The 13614-nt window shown below is 36.5% G+C and overlaps 1 protein-coding gene across 2 annotated transcripts in view; it reads right to left on the bottom strand.

Annotated features, from left to right (window-relative positions):
* Positions 1-858: 858 nt before the first annotated feature.
* Positions 859-13614, bottom strand: part of rps6ka5 (ribosomal protein S6 kinase, polypeptide 5) — a 28650-nt gene continuing 15894 nt past the window's right edge. For both annotated transcript variants that reach the window (XM_058056493.2, XM_058056494.2), the window contains exons 12-18: positions 11487-11620; positions 11316-11409; positions 8999-9169; positions 7444-7635; positions 7037-7196; positions 6795-6958; positions 859-3219 (exon numbers count right to left, since the gene is read on the bottom strand). In XM_058056493.2, coding sequence (XP_057912476.2) covers positions 2896-3219; positions 6795-6958; positions 7037-7196; positions 7444-7635; positions 8999-9169; positions 11316-11409; positions 11487-11620 — 1239 coding nt within the window. In that variant the 3' untranslated portion in view covers positions 859-2895. The remainder of the gene's footprint in view (positions 3220-6794; positions 6959-7036; positions 7197-7443; positions 7636-8998; positions 9170-11315; positions 11410-11486; positions 11621-13614) is intronic.

Here is a 13614-nt window from a genome sequence, read left to right as displayed (position 1 = left end):
AAAGATAGGAAGAGAAGAGAGAGAAAAAGACAAAGAAAGAGAAAAAAATAAATAAAAGTACGTTACCGGCATAGAGAAGGAAAATAGAGAAGAAAAGAAAAAAAAGTGAGAAGAGAGAGAGAAAAAAGAAGAGGAAAAAGGGAAAAAAGAAGAAAAGAAAAACAAGAAAAGACAGAAAGAGAAGAGAGAGAAAAAGACAAAAAAAGAAATTAAAAAAAAGAACTACGTTACCGGCGTGGAGAAGGAAAAAAGAGAAGAAAAGAAAGAAAAGAGGAAAAAGAGAGAAGAGAGAGAGAAAAAAGAAGAAAAGATAGGAAGAGAAGAGAGAGAAAAAGACAAAGAGAGAAAAAGAAAAAGAAAAGAACTACGTTACCGGCGTAGAGAAGGAAAAAAGAGAAGAACAGACAGAAAAGAGAGAGAGAAAAAAGAAGAGAAAAAAAGGAAAAAGAAGAAATGATAGGAAGAGAAGAGAGAGAAAAAGACAAAGAAAGAGAAAAAAAAGAAATTAAAAAAAAGTACGTTACTGGCATAGAGAAGGAAAAAAGAGAAGAAAAGAAAAAAAGTGAGAAGAGAGAGAGAAAAAAGAAGAGAAACAAGGGAAAAAAGAAGAAAAGAAAAACAAGAAAAGATAGGAAGAGAGAGAAAAAGAAATAAAAAAAGAACTACATTACCGGCATAGAGAAGGAAAAAAGAGAAGAAAAGAAAGAAAAGAGAGAAAAAAGAGAGAAGAGAGAGAAAAAGACAAAGAAAGAGAAAAAAAAGAAATAAAAAAAAAGTACGTTACTGGCATAGAGAAGGAAAAAAGAGAAGAAAAGAAAAAAAGTGAAAAGAGAGAGAGAAAAAAGAAGAGAAACAAGGGAAAAAAGAAGAAAAGAAAAAGAAGAAAAGATAGGAAGAGAGAGAAAAAGAAATAAAAAAAGAACTACATTACCGGCATAGAGAAGGAAAAAAGAGAAGAAAAGAGAGAAAAAAGAAGAGAAGAAAAGAAAAAGAAGAAAAGATAGGAAGAGAAAAGAGAGAAAAAGACAAAGAGAGGACGACCTCGCATGCACGACCTTCATTTTGCATCATTTCATCAAAATGTCCGCCCTTTGGGAAAACCACAAGAAGAGCCAACTTAAGGGTTGGTCCGTTTCTATCAATCTGCAGTCGATTGGTCATGTCTGATCACACTCCTCAGGATGCTTGCGGCGTCCAAAATTCCACCATGATGCTGGAATTGCCACAACTTAAAAGTGCTCATGCTGAACGAGTCTGGTGACTCTCGGTTCCAAAGTACCCGGGTTCTGCCCCGGGTTCTGCCAGTGTTTGTCTCGGCGTCAGCAGGACAAGCAAACGAGTCAACACAGACGAATACCCAAAAGAAAGTCGTTTTGAACGACTCGGTCAATAATCCACCATCTTGTATTCCGTACACAAATGGACAAAAAACATCATCATCTTTGGCAAGCCAATATTTTTGGCCATGACTATGTCAGGGGTATCCAAAGTGCGGCCTGGGGCCCATTTAGAGCCCATGGCTGTTTTTTTTTATTTTAAAAATACAAGAAAATGAAAAAAATACTTTTTTTTGCTCTTGTTTTGCTGTTTTATTTGTGCATTTTTTTGTCTTATTTATACTGTTAAAAAAATTATTTTCAGCCTTTAATATTTCAACCTTTTTTGCCTCTTATTCTCCTAATATTTTTTCATTTTGGTTGTTTATTTGTATTATTACAAAGTGCTAACGGCCAATAAAAAAACAGCGGCGGGCTGTTAATCCCCCCTGAGCTGCACTTTGCACACCCCTGCGCTAAGCTAAGTGGCTAAAGTTTGCTATCGATCATCTGTATTCCGTACACAAATGGACAAAAAACAATCATCTTTGGCAAGCCAATATTTTTGGCCATGGGGTATCCAAAGTGCGGCCTGGGGCCCATTTAAAGCCCATGGCTATTTTTTTTCAAATTTTAAAAATACAAGAAAATGAAAAAAATACTTTTTTTGCTTCTGTTTTGCTGTTTTATTTGTGTATTTTTTCTCTTATTTATATTGTTGAAAAAATTATTTTCAGCCTTTAATATTTCAACCTTTTTTGCCTCTTATTACAAAGTGCTAACGGCCAATAAAAAAAATTAGCGGTGAGCTATTAATGCCCCCTGAGCTGCACTTTGGACACCCCTGCGCTAAGCTAAGTGGCTAAAGTTTGCTATCGATGTTTTGCTTTATCCATGTGTATCCTCACAGGCTAGCTTTAGCTTTAGCATGCGTATACACCACATGCAAATGTATGCTATCGCGAATCGTTCATTTCAAGTCTAGTTTTTGGCACGTGTGTTTTTTTTTTTTTTACGATGATGCCGATCTCTCCAAACAATCTGTGGGCGCCCGTTAGCCACTTAGCACCGACGCCGACTCTACGAGCCGCTACTCCAAAACCGTCTTTTCAGTTTTGTGAGACGCAGAAAATATTCTTCTTCTGAATATGCACAAATAAATTAATAATGTTTATTAGCATAAATATTTCCATGAATTACCGTGATCCGTTTTGCCGGGGCTCCTCCCTCCAGAAAAAGCGGACCCCATCCTTTCTGTCTCCGGTTTGAGTACAAAGCATCCAACATGGTAAACACTTGGACTTTCCGACTTTCCCTTTGGAGCAACATGGTGGGTGGGGGTAAACCAGGGTGGGGGGGTGCAGGGGGACAGGTCCTTCCTGGTCCGGTCCCTGATTGACACGGCACGTGTGCGTCAGGAACGGGACGAGCTATTGCTAGTGGATATCGAGGTTGCCGCTCCTGCTGCATGCTTGCCTTTTCCGAGACGTGCACGACGACATCCATGCAAAAAAAAAAAAAAAAAAAAAACACGTAGGAAAGGTGAAAAAGAGGCAAAGGGCGTGGCCTAAGTCCTCGCTCACTTCCTGTCGGAAAAGTGAAAAGCGGGCGGGGGTGGCTCGGAGTCAGTTTCCTGGGTTGTGGCAGAGGTGGTGGCGGTGGCCAGGGGTTGGCCACCGCCACCGCCGTCGTTGTCGCCGTCGTCGTCGTTGTCGTCGTTGTCGCCCTCGGGAAAGTTCTTCTCCTGCGACTGGGACGAGGATGAGGAAGAGTGGGTGCTCTCGCTGGAGCTGCTGCGCGTCTCCGTGCTGGTGCTGGTCTTCTTCATCTTGCGGCGCTTGGCCAGCGGCGCCTTGTCCACCGTCTGCAGGCGGAATCCTTCCCGCTTGCATTTGTTAAAAGCCTGCAACGGCACAAGTACATACGTGTCACTTAGCAGAAAAATAAAATAGAAAAATGGAAATATTTGCAGAATAAAGTCAAAATATTAAAAGAGGAAAAGTTGTACTTGAATGAGGAAAAAAGAAGAGAAAAAAAGGTAAAAAAGAAAAACAAGAAAAGAAGAAAAGATAGGAAGAGAAGAGAGAAAAAGACAAGGAGAGAAAAATAAAAAAAAAAAAAAAGAACTACGTTACCGGTGTAGAGAAGGAAAAAAGAGAAGAACAGAAAGAAAAGAGAGAAGAGAGAGAAAAAAAGGAAAAAGAAGAAAAGATAGGAAGAGAAGAGAGAGAAAAAGACAAAGGAAGAGAAAAAAAAAATTAAAAAAAAAGTATGTTACTGGCATAGAGAAGGAAAAAAGAGAAGAAAGGAAAAAACAGAGAGAAGAGAGAGAGAAAAAAGAAGAGAAAAAAGAAAAACAAGAAAAGATAGGAAGAGAAGAGAGAGAAAAAGAAATTAAAAAAAAGAACTACGTTACCGGCGTAGAGAAGGAAAAAAGAGAAAAAAAGAGAGAAGAGAGAGAAAAAAAAGAAGAGAAAAGAGAGAAAAAGACAAAGAAAGAGAAAAAAAAGAAATTAAAAAAAAGTACGTTACCGGCATAGAGAAGGAAAAAAGAGAAGACAAGAAAAAAGAGAAGAGAGAGAGAAAAAAGAAGAGAAAAAAGAAGAAAAGAAAAACAAGAAAAGATAGGAAGAGAAGAGAGAGAAAAAGAAATAAAAAAAGAACTACGTTACCGGCATAGAGAAGGAAAAACGAGAAGAACAGAAAGAAAAGAGACAAGAGAGAGAAAAAAAAGGAAAAAAGAAAAGATAGGAAAAGAAGAGAGAGAAAAAGACAAAGGAAGACAAAAAAAGAAATAAAAAAAGTACGTTACCGGCATAGAAAAGGAAAAAAGAAAAGAAAAAAAAGAGAGAAGAGAGCGAGAAAAAAGAAGATAAAAAAGGGAAAAAAGAAAAACAAGAAAAGATAGGAAGAGAAGGGAGAGAAAAATAAATAAAAAAAAGAACTACGTTACCGGCATAGAGAAGGAAAAAAGAGCGGAAAAGAAATAAGAGAGAGAGAAAAAAGAAGAGAAAAAAAGAAGAGAAGAGAGAGAAAAAGACAAAGAAAGAGAAAAAAAGAAATAAAAAAAAGTACGTTACCGGCATAGAGAGAGAGAAAAAAGAGAAGAAAAGAAAAAAAAGAAGAAAAGAAAAACAAGAAAAGATAGGAAGAGAAGCGAGAGAAAAAGAAATAAAAAAAGAACTACGTTAGAGAAGGAAAAAAGAGCGGAAAAGAAAGAAAAGAGAGGACAAAGAGAGAAGAGAGAGAAAAAAAGAAGAGAATAAAAGAAAAAGAAGAAAAGATAGGAAGAGAAGAGAGAAAAAAAAGAGAGAAAAAGAAAAATAACAAAAAGAACTACGTTACCGGCGTAGAGAAGGAAAAAAGAGAAGAAAAGAGAGAAAAAGAGAGAGAGAAAAAAGAAGAGGAAAAAAAGGAATAAAAGGAGAAGAGGAGAGAAAAAGACAAAGAAAGAAAGAAAAAAAAAAAAAAAAACGTTACCGGCGTAGAGAAGGAAAAAAGAGAAGAAAAGAGAGAAAAAGAGAGAGAGAAAAAAGAAGAGGAAAAAAAGGAGAAGAGGAGAGAAAGACAAAGAGAAAGAAAAAAAAGAAAAAAAGAAGTACGTTAGCGGCGTAGAGAAGGAAAAAAGAGAAGAAAAGAGAGAAAAAGAGAGAGAGAAAAAAGAAGAGGGAAAAAAAGGAGAAGAGGAGAGAAAGACAAAGAGAAAGAAAAAAAAGAAAAAAAGAAGTACGTTAGCGGCGTAGAGAAGGAAAAAAGAGAAGAAAAGAGAGAAAAAGAGAGAGAGAAAAAAGAAGAGGAAAAAAAGGAGAAGAAGAGAGAAAAAGACAAAGAGAGAAAGAAAAAAAAGAAAAAAAAGAACTACGTTACCGGCGTAGAGAAGGAAAAAAGAGAAGAAAAGAGAGAAAAAGAGAGAGAGAAAAAAGAAGAGGAAAAAAAGGAGAAGAGGAGAGAAAAAGACAAAGAGAAAGAAAAAAAAAGAAAAAAAAGAAGTACGTTACCGGCATAGAGAAGGAAAAAAGAGAAGAAAAGAGAGAAAAAGAGAGAGAGAAAAAAGAAGAGGGAAAAAAAGGAGAAGAGGAGAGAAAAAGGCAAAGAGAAAGAAAAAAAAAAAAAGAACTACGTTACCGGCGTAGAGAAGGAAAAAAAGAGAAGAAAAGAGAGAGAGAAAAAAGAAGAGGAAAAAAGGAAAAAAAGGAGAAGAGGAGAGAAAAAGACAAAGAGAGAAAAAAAAAAAAGAACTACGTTACCGGCGTAGAGAAGGAAAAAAGAGAAGAAAAGAGAGAGAGAAAAAAGAAGAGGAAAAAAAGGAAAAAAAGGAGAAGAGGAGAGAAAAAGACAAAGAGAGAAAGAAAAAAAAAAAGAAGTACGTTACCGGCGTAGAGAAGGAAAAAAGAGAAGAAAAGAGAAAAAAAGAGAGAGAGAAAAAAGAAGAGGAAAAAAAGGAGAAGAGGAGAGAAAAAGTCAAAGAGAAAGAAAAAAAAGAAGTACGTTACCGGCGTAGAGAAGGAAAAAAGAGAAGAAAAGAGAGAAAAAGAGAGAGAGAAAAAAGAAGAGGGAAAAAAAGGAGAAGAGGAGAGAAAAAGACAAAGAGAAAGAAAAAAAAGAAAAAAAAGAACTACGTTACCGGCGTAGAGAAGGAAAAAAGAGAAGAAAAGAGAGAAAAAGAGAGAGAGAAAAAAGAAGAGGAAAAAAAGGAGAAGAGGAGAGAAAAAGACAAAGAGAAAGAAAAAAAAGAAAAAAAAGAAGTACGTTAGCGGCGTAGAGAAGGAAAAAAGAGAAGAAAAGAGAGAAAAAGAGAGAGCGAAAAAAGAAGAGGAAAAAAAGGAGAAGAGGAGAGAAGAAGACAATGAGAGAAAAAAAAAAAAAAAGAACTACGTTACCAGCGTAGAGAAGGAAAAAAGAGCGGAAAAGAAAGAAAAGAGAAAAAAAGACAGAAGAGAGAGAGAAAAAAGAAGAGAAAAAAAGGAGAAGAGAGAGAAAAAGACAAAGAAAGAGAAAAAAGAAATTAAAAAAAAGTACGTTACCGGCATAGAGAAGGAAAAAAGAGAAGAAAAGAAAAAAAAGAGAGAAGAGAGAGAGAAAAAAGAAGAGGAAAAAAAGGAGAAGAGGAGAGAAAAAGGCAAAGAGAGAAAGAAAAAAAAAGAAAAAAAAGAACTACGTTACCGGCGTAGAGAAGGAAAAAAGAGAAAAAGAGAGAGAGAAAAAAGAAGAGGAAAAAAAGGAAAAAAAGGAGAAGAGGAGAGAAAAAGACAGAGAAAGAAAAAAAAGAAAAAAAGAAGTACGTTAGCGGCGTAGAGAAGGAAAAAAGAGAAGAAAAGAGAGAAAAAGAGAGAGAGAAAAAAGGAGAAGAGGAGAGAAAAAGACAAAGAGAAAGAAAAAAAAGAAAAAAGAGAAGAAGAGAAAGCTGTTTTTTCCCTTTCTTCTCTTTGTTCCTTCTCCTTCCTGAAGCCCTCCTCGGCAGAGTGGCTGGCGTCTTACGTTGAAGGTGGCCTTGACGTAGGTGTGCACGGACACGGTTGACGACCCGAGGACGTCGGGGGTCATGAGCGGGTTGGACGACAGCTGGCTGTCGTCCTGGAGCCAGGCGTTGTGGCGAAGGCCGCTCATCTTGATCCTCTTGCTGGGGTCCACGGTGAGCAGCTCTGCACGGTAACGGAGCGACATGGAACAGGACATGAGACGTCGGACGAGAGCTGAGCTTCGGGGGGACGCGGTCTCACCTCGGATGAGGTCTTTGGCCTGCTGGGACACGTTCCTCCAGGCCTCGCCCTCGAAGGAGAAATCCCCGTGTTTGATTTTCTTCATGATTTCCTCGGCGCTGGTGTGGGTCAGGCTCTGTTCCTGACACTGGAAAGGAACCCGGCCGGAGAGCATCGTGTACTGCGGGAAAAGTCACGTCATGATGCAACTTCCGATAATGGCGGCGGCCATTTTGGATTTTTCCCTTCAAGGCAAAACATGTTCAGAGCAGCGCCGCACACTTCCGTCGGCCGTCACTCTTACGAAAAGAAATGACAACAAAGGATGCGATCTCCTTCTACGCCTTCTAAAGCCTTTTCAAGCCCCCCCCCCGCCCCCCAGGGAGAGGCCGCCGCCCCCCTCGCCATTAGATTTTAACGCCACTCACCAGTATGACCCCCAGACTCCAAAGATCGCAGGACTCGTCGTAGCCGTCGTACTTGAGTATCTCCGGCGCGGCGTACTGCAAGGTGAAGCAGGGCGTCTTCAGGAGCTGATTGTCCGGCGGTTTGAGGCGGGCGAAGCCAAAGTCTATGATTTTGATCTCCAGGTTCTCGCTTTCGTCGGTGAAGAGCAGGTTCTGCCGAGCACAATTCCAAACTGGAGCGAGAGGCGGCAATCATTGCTTTTTTTTTTTTTTTCCCACACATTTTTCCCAGCCGGGCGGCACGGTGGACAAGTGGTTAGCGTGCAGACCTCACAGCTAGGAGACCAGGGTTCAATTCCACCCTCGGCCATCTCTGTGTGGAGTTTGCATGTTCTCCCCGTGCATGCGTGGGTTTTCTCCGGTTATTCCAGTTTCCTCCCACATTCCAAAAAAACATGCTAGGTTAATTAGCGACTCCAAATTTGTAATTTTAATTTTAATTAGCCACTCCAAATTTGTAATTTTAATTTTAATTAGCCACTCCAAATTTGTAATTTTAATTTTAATTAGCCACTCCAAATTTTTTATTTGAATTAGCCACTCCAAATTTTTAATTTTTATTTGAATTAGCCACTCCAAATTTTTATTTTAATTTTAATTAGCCACTCCAAATTTTAATTTTAATTAGCCACTCCAAATTTTTATTTTAATTTGAATTAGCCACTCCAAATTTTAATTTTAATTAGCCACTCCAAATTTTTATTTTAATTAGCCACTCCAAATTTTTATTTTAATTTTAATTAGCCATTCCAAAATGTAATTTTAATTTGAATTAGCCACTCCAAATTTTAATTTGAATTAGCCACTCCAAATTTTTATTTTAATTAGCCACTCCAAATTTTTATTTTTATTTTAATTAGCCACTCCAAATTTTTAATTTTAATTAGCCACTCCAAATTTTTTATTTTAATTTTAATTAGCCACTCCAAATTTTTATTTTAATTTGAATTAGCCACTCCAAATTTTAATTTGAATTAGCCACTCCAAATTTTTATTTTAATTTTAATTAGCCACTCAAATTTAATTTTAATTTGAATTAGCCACTCCAAAATTTAACTTAACTTAATTTAATTTAATTTAATTTAATTTAGACAGCTGGGATAGGCTCCAGCACCCCCCGCAACCCTCGTCAGGATAAGCGGTAGAAAATGAATGAATTAATGAGTTCTCCTCCTGTTTTGTGTGGAAGTGGTAACTTTTTGCCTTCTTATTTTGTCTTTCCCCACCCTCGGTTATCTCTGTGTGGAGTTTGCATGTTCTCCCCGTGCATGCATGAGTTTTCTCCGGTTATTCTGGTTTCCTCCCACATTCCAAAAACATGCTAGGTTAATTAGCGACTCCAAATTGTCCATAGGTATGAATGTGAGTGTGAATGGTTGTTTGTCTATATGTGCCCTGTGATTGGCTGGCTGAGCCACCAGTCCAGGGTGGACCCCGCCTCTCGCCCCAAGACGGCTGGGATCGGCTAACGCAATCGCAGAGGGAAGCGATAAGCGACAGGAAAAAGTCAGCTGACCTCAGGTTTGAGATCCCGGTGCACCACGCCCACGTCGTGCATGTGGCTGACCGCCGACACCAGCTTGCGCATGATCCGGCTGGCCTCCGTCTCGCTGAAGTGTTGCTTCCTGCGGATGCGCTCCAGCAGCTCGCCTCCGCCGAGCAGCTCCAGGACCAAGTACGTGTGGAGCTGCCAACAGACACACCGCCAGACGCCGTCACGTTTGATGCTGCAAGAGCTCGGCTCGGTCAGTCGTTTACTTTGGTGTCGGCTTTCTAATAAGAGCACTTAAGAGAGTGCGTACTTTAAAAAAGAAATAGTAATCATAAATATTATTAAATTATATAAATTAATAACAAATATATCCAATGCAAAACACATTTAAGAAAACTAAAAAGTTTGTGTTTAAAAATTCCAAGTGCAGAGTTTAAAAATAAATAAATAAATATTGTAAAAAAATATATATACTTTAAAAAAAAATGTAAACATTTTTCTAAATCTTTACAAATTATTTTTTAAAATTGCAAAAAATAAGATAAATGTTAAAAATAAATACATTATTTTTAAAGAGGACAAACTTTTACAAATACATACATTTTTTTAAGTAAATTAAAAATAAATAAATTAATAAATATTGCAAAAAATATATACTTAAATTTTTTTCACATTTTTCAAAATTTTTACAAATTATTTTTTTTAAATGCAAAAAATTAACGTGAATGTTAAAAATAAATACATTATTATTTTTAAAATAAATTTTTAAAAATAAATGAAAAAATATTGTAAAAAATATATACTTTAAAAAATGTAACCATTTTTCAAAATCTTTACAAATTATTTTTTAAAAATGCAAAAAATTAAGATAAGTGTTAAATATAATTATTTTAATTAATTAATTTCATTATAAATTTTCATTATTTTTTAAAGAGGACAAACTTTGAAAAATACATTACATTTTTTTAAGTAAATTAAAAATAAATAAATAAATATTGCAAAAATATAGACTTACATTTTTTTAACATTTTTCAAAATCTTTACAAATTATTCTTTTAAATTGCAAAAAAATTAAATAAATGTTAAAAATAAATACATTATTATTTTTTAAAGAGGACAAACTTTTAAAAATACATTTTTAAAAATACATAAATATATATTGTAAAAAATATATACTTAAAAAAATGTAAACATTTTTCAAAATCTTTACAAATATATTTTTTTAATTGCCCAAAAATCAAAATACATGTGAAAAATAAATATTTTTAAAATACATAAATTTAAAAAATTATATTTGAAAAAATAAGTAAATAAATACTGTAAAAAATATATACTCAAAAAATGTAAACATTTTTCAAAATAATTTTTTTAAATTGCAAAAAAAATGTAAATAAATGTTAAAAATAAATACATTATTATTTTTTAAAAAGAGGACAAACTTTTAAAAATACATAAAAAAAATTTAAGTACATTTTTAAAAATACATAAATATATATTGTAAAAAATATATAATTCAAAAAATGTAAACATTTTTAAAAATCTTTAAAAATATATTTTTTAAATTGCCAAAAAATTTAAATACATGTGAAAAATAAATATTTTAAAAATACATAAATAAATTTTAAAAGTACATTTAAAAAATAAATAAATACTGTAAAAAAATATATACTTAAAAAAATTTAAACATTTTTCAAAATCTTTAAAAATATTTTTTTAATTGCAAAAAATTTAAATGAATGTTAAAAATAAATATTTTACAAATACATAAATAAATTTTAAAAAGTACATTTAAAAAAATAAATGAATAAATATTGTAACAAATATAAACTTAATTTTTTTTTTACATTTTTCAAAATTTTAAATAAATTTAAAAAATTAAATAAATGTTAAAAATAAATACATTATTATTTTTTAAACAGAGGACAAACTTTTAAAAATACAATACAATTTTTTTTTAAAGTAAGTGCAGCATATCTCGCAAGACCTCAGCAGAGTAAGCATCATTTATTCGGAAAGACGCGGCCTCAGAACGGAAGAAAAGACAACAGCTTACATAAGAAGTGCGTGGTGCTGGAATTGCTGTTAGTGTGTTCAGCTCAGAATATGCATTAATTAGGTTATTAATTAGGTTAAAAAAATGTATGGTAATGAATGAAATGATGTTATTTTTGACAAAATACACTCAACTAAGCTGCTGGACGTCTTTGCCACACAATTAGCGAGCGTATCTGGAGTGTTTTTTGGAACAAAACACATCCCTTGGGCTTCGGCATCCTCATTAATCCTCCTTCCCGGATTAATGAGGACGTAACGAGGCTACGGCATAATTCAGGGAACGCACCTGATCGTGGTAGATTTCGTGTAACTTGACGATGTTGGGGTGGCCGTCGCAGAGCTTCAGGGCGGCTATTTCCCGCTGAGTCTGCGCCTCCATGCTAAAAACACACGTAGAACCTCGGTGGACAATCTTCCTGGTCTGACAGGGATATGGAATGCTTTCCGAAATTCGTACCGTTTGCTGACTATTTTGACGGCGTATTTCTGCCCGGTTTTCTTGTGCGTGCAGCGCCTGCAGATGGAGAAGCTTCCCTCGCCGAGAGCGCTGTCCTTCAGGTCCATCTCATAGCTGATGTAGAAAGGAGAGTCCTGTAGGAGCCAACACATGAAACAAACACATTATAATGGGACTGCCATAGAAATGCTAGAGCTTTGGTCTTGTCGATACAAATGGTCTTGTCGATACGAATACTGTAGCTTTGGTCTTGTCGATACAAATGCTGGAGCTTTGGTCTTTTCGATACAAATGCTGGAGCTTTGGTCTTGTCGATACAAATGGTCTTGTCGATACAACCGCTGGAGCTTTGGTCTTGTCCATAGAAATGCTAGAGCTTTGGTCTTGTCGATACAAATATTGTAGCTTTGGTCTTGTCGATACAAATGCTGGAGCTTTGGTCTTGTCGATACAAATGGTCTTGTCGATACAACCGCTGGAGCTTTGGTCTTGTCCATAGAAATGCTAGAGCTTTGGTCTTGTCGATACAAATGGTCTTGTCGATACAAATGCTGGAACTTTGGTCTTGTCGATACAAATGGTCTTGTCGATACAACCGCTGGAGCTTTGGTCTTGTCCATAGAAATGCTAGAGCTTTGGTCTTGTCGATACAAATATTGTAGCTTTGGTCTTGTCGATACAAATGCTGGAGCTTTGGTCTTGTCGATACAAATGGTCTTGTCGATACAACCGCTGGAGCTTTGGTCTTGTCGATAGAAATGCTACAGCTTTGGTCTTGTCGATACAAATGGTCTTGTCGATACAAATGCTGGAGCTTTAGTCTTGTCGATACAAATGCTGGAACTTTGGTCTTGCCGATACAAATGGTCTTGTCGATACAACCGCTGGAGCTTTGGTCTTGTCCATAGAAATGCTAGAGCTTTGGTCTTGTCGATACAAATGGTCTTGTCGATACAAATACTGTAGCTTTGGTCTTGTCGATACAAATGCTGGAGCTTTGGTCTTGTCCATACAAATGGTCTTGTCGATACAACCGCTGGAGCTTTGGTCTTGTCCATAGAAATGCTAGAGCTTTGGTCTTGTCGATACAAATGGTCTTGTCGATACAAATACTGTAGCTTTGGTCTTGTCGATACAAATGCTGGAGCTTTGGTCTTGTCCATACAAATGGTCTTGTCGATACAACCGCTGGAGCTTTGGTCTTGTCCATAGAAATGCTAGAGCTTTGGTCTTGTCGATACAAATGGTCTTGTCGATACAAATACTGTAGCTTTGGTCTTGTCGATACAAATGCTGGAGCTTTGGTCTTGTCGATACAAATGGTCTTGTCGATACAACCGCTGGAGCTTTGGTCTTGTCCATAGAAATGCTAGAGCTTTGGTCTTGTCGATACAAATGGTCTTGTCGATACAAATACTGTAGCTTTGGTCTTGTCGATACAAATGCTGGAGCTTTGGTCTTGTCGATACAACCGCTGGAGCTTTGGTCTTGTCCATAGAAATGCTAGAGCTTTGGTCTTGTCGATACAAATGGTCTTGTCGATACAAATACTGTAGCTTTGGTCTTGTCGATACAAATGCTGGAGCTTTGGTCTTGTCGATACAAATGGTCTTGTCGATACAACCGCTGGAGCTTTGGTCTTGTCCATAGAAATGCTAGAGCTTTGGTCTTGTCGATACAAATGGTCTTGTCAATACAAATACTGTAGCTTTGGTCTTGTCGATACAAATGCTGGAGCTTTGGTCTTGTCGATACAAATGGTCTTGTCGATACAACCGCTGGAGCTTTGGTCTTGTCCATAGAAATGCTAGAGCTTTGGTCTTGTCGATACAAATGGTCTTGTCGATACAAATACTGTAGCTTTGGTCTTGTCGATACAAATGCTGGAGCTTTGGTCTTGTCGATACAAATGGTCTTGTCGATACAACCGCTGGAGCTTTGGTCTTGTCCATAGAAATGCTAGAGCTTTGGTCTTGTCGATACAAATGGTCTTGTCGATACAAATACTGTAGCTTTGGTCTTGTCGATACAAATGCTGGAGCTTTGGTCTTGTCGATACAAATGGTCTTGTCGATACAACCGCTGGAGCTTTGGTCTTGTCCATAGAAATGCTAGAACTTTGGTCTTG

Source organism: Doryrhamphus excisus, linkage group LG19 (genome assembly GCF_037039965.1).
Source record: "Doryrhamphus excisus strain RoL-2023G ecotype Guam linkage group LG19, RoL_Dexc_Guam_v1.1, whole genome shotgun sequence".
NCBI lineage: Eukaryota > Metazoa > Chordata > Actinopteri > Syngnathiformes > Syngnathidae > Doryrhamphus > Doryrhamphus excisus.
Note: the sequence above shows the minus strand (reverse complement) of the source record. Positions and strands in the feature narration are given on the sequence as shown.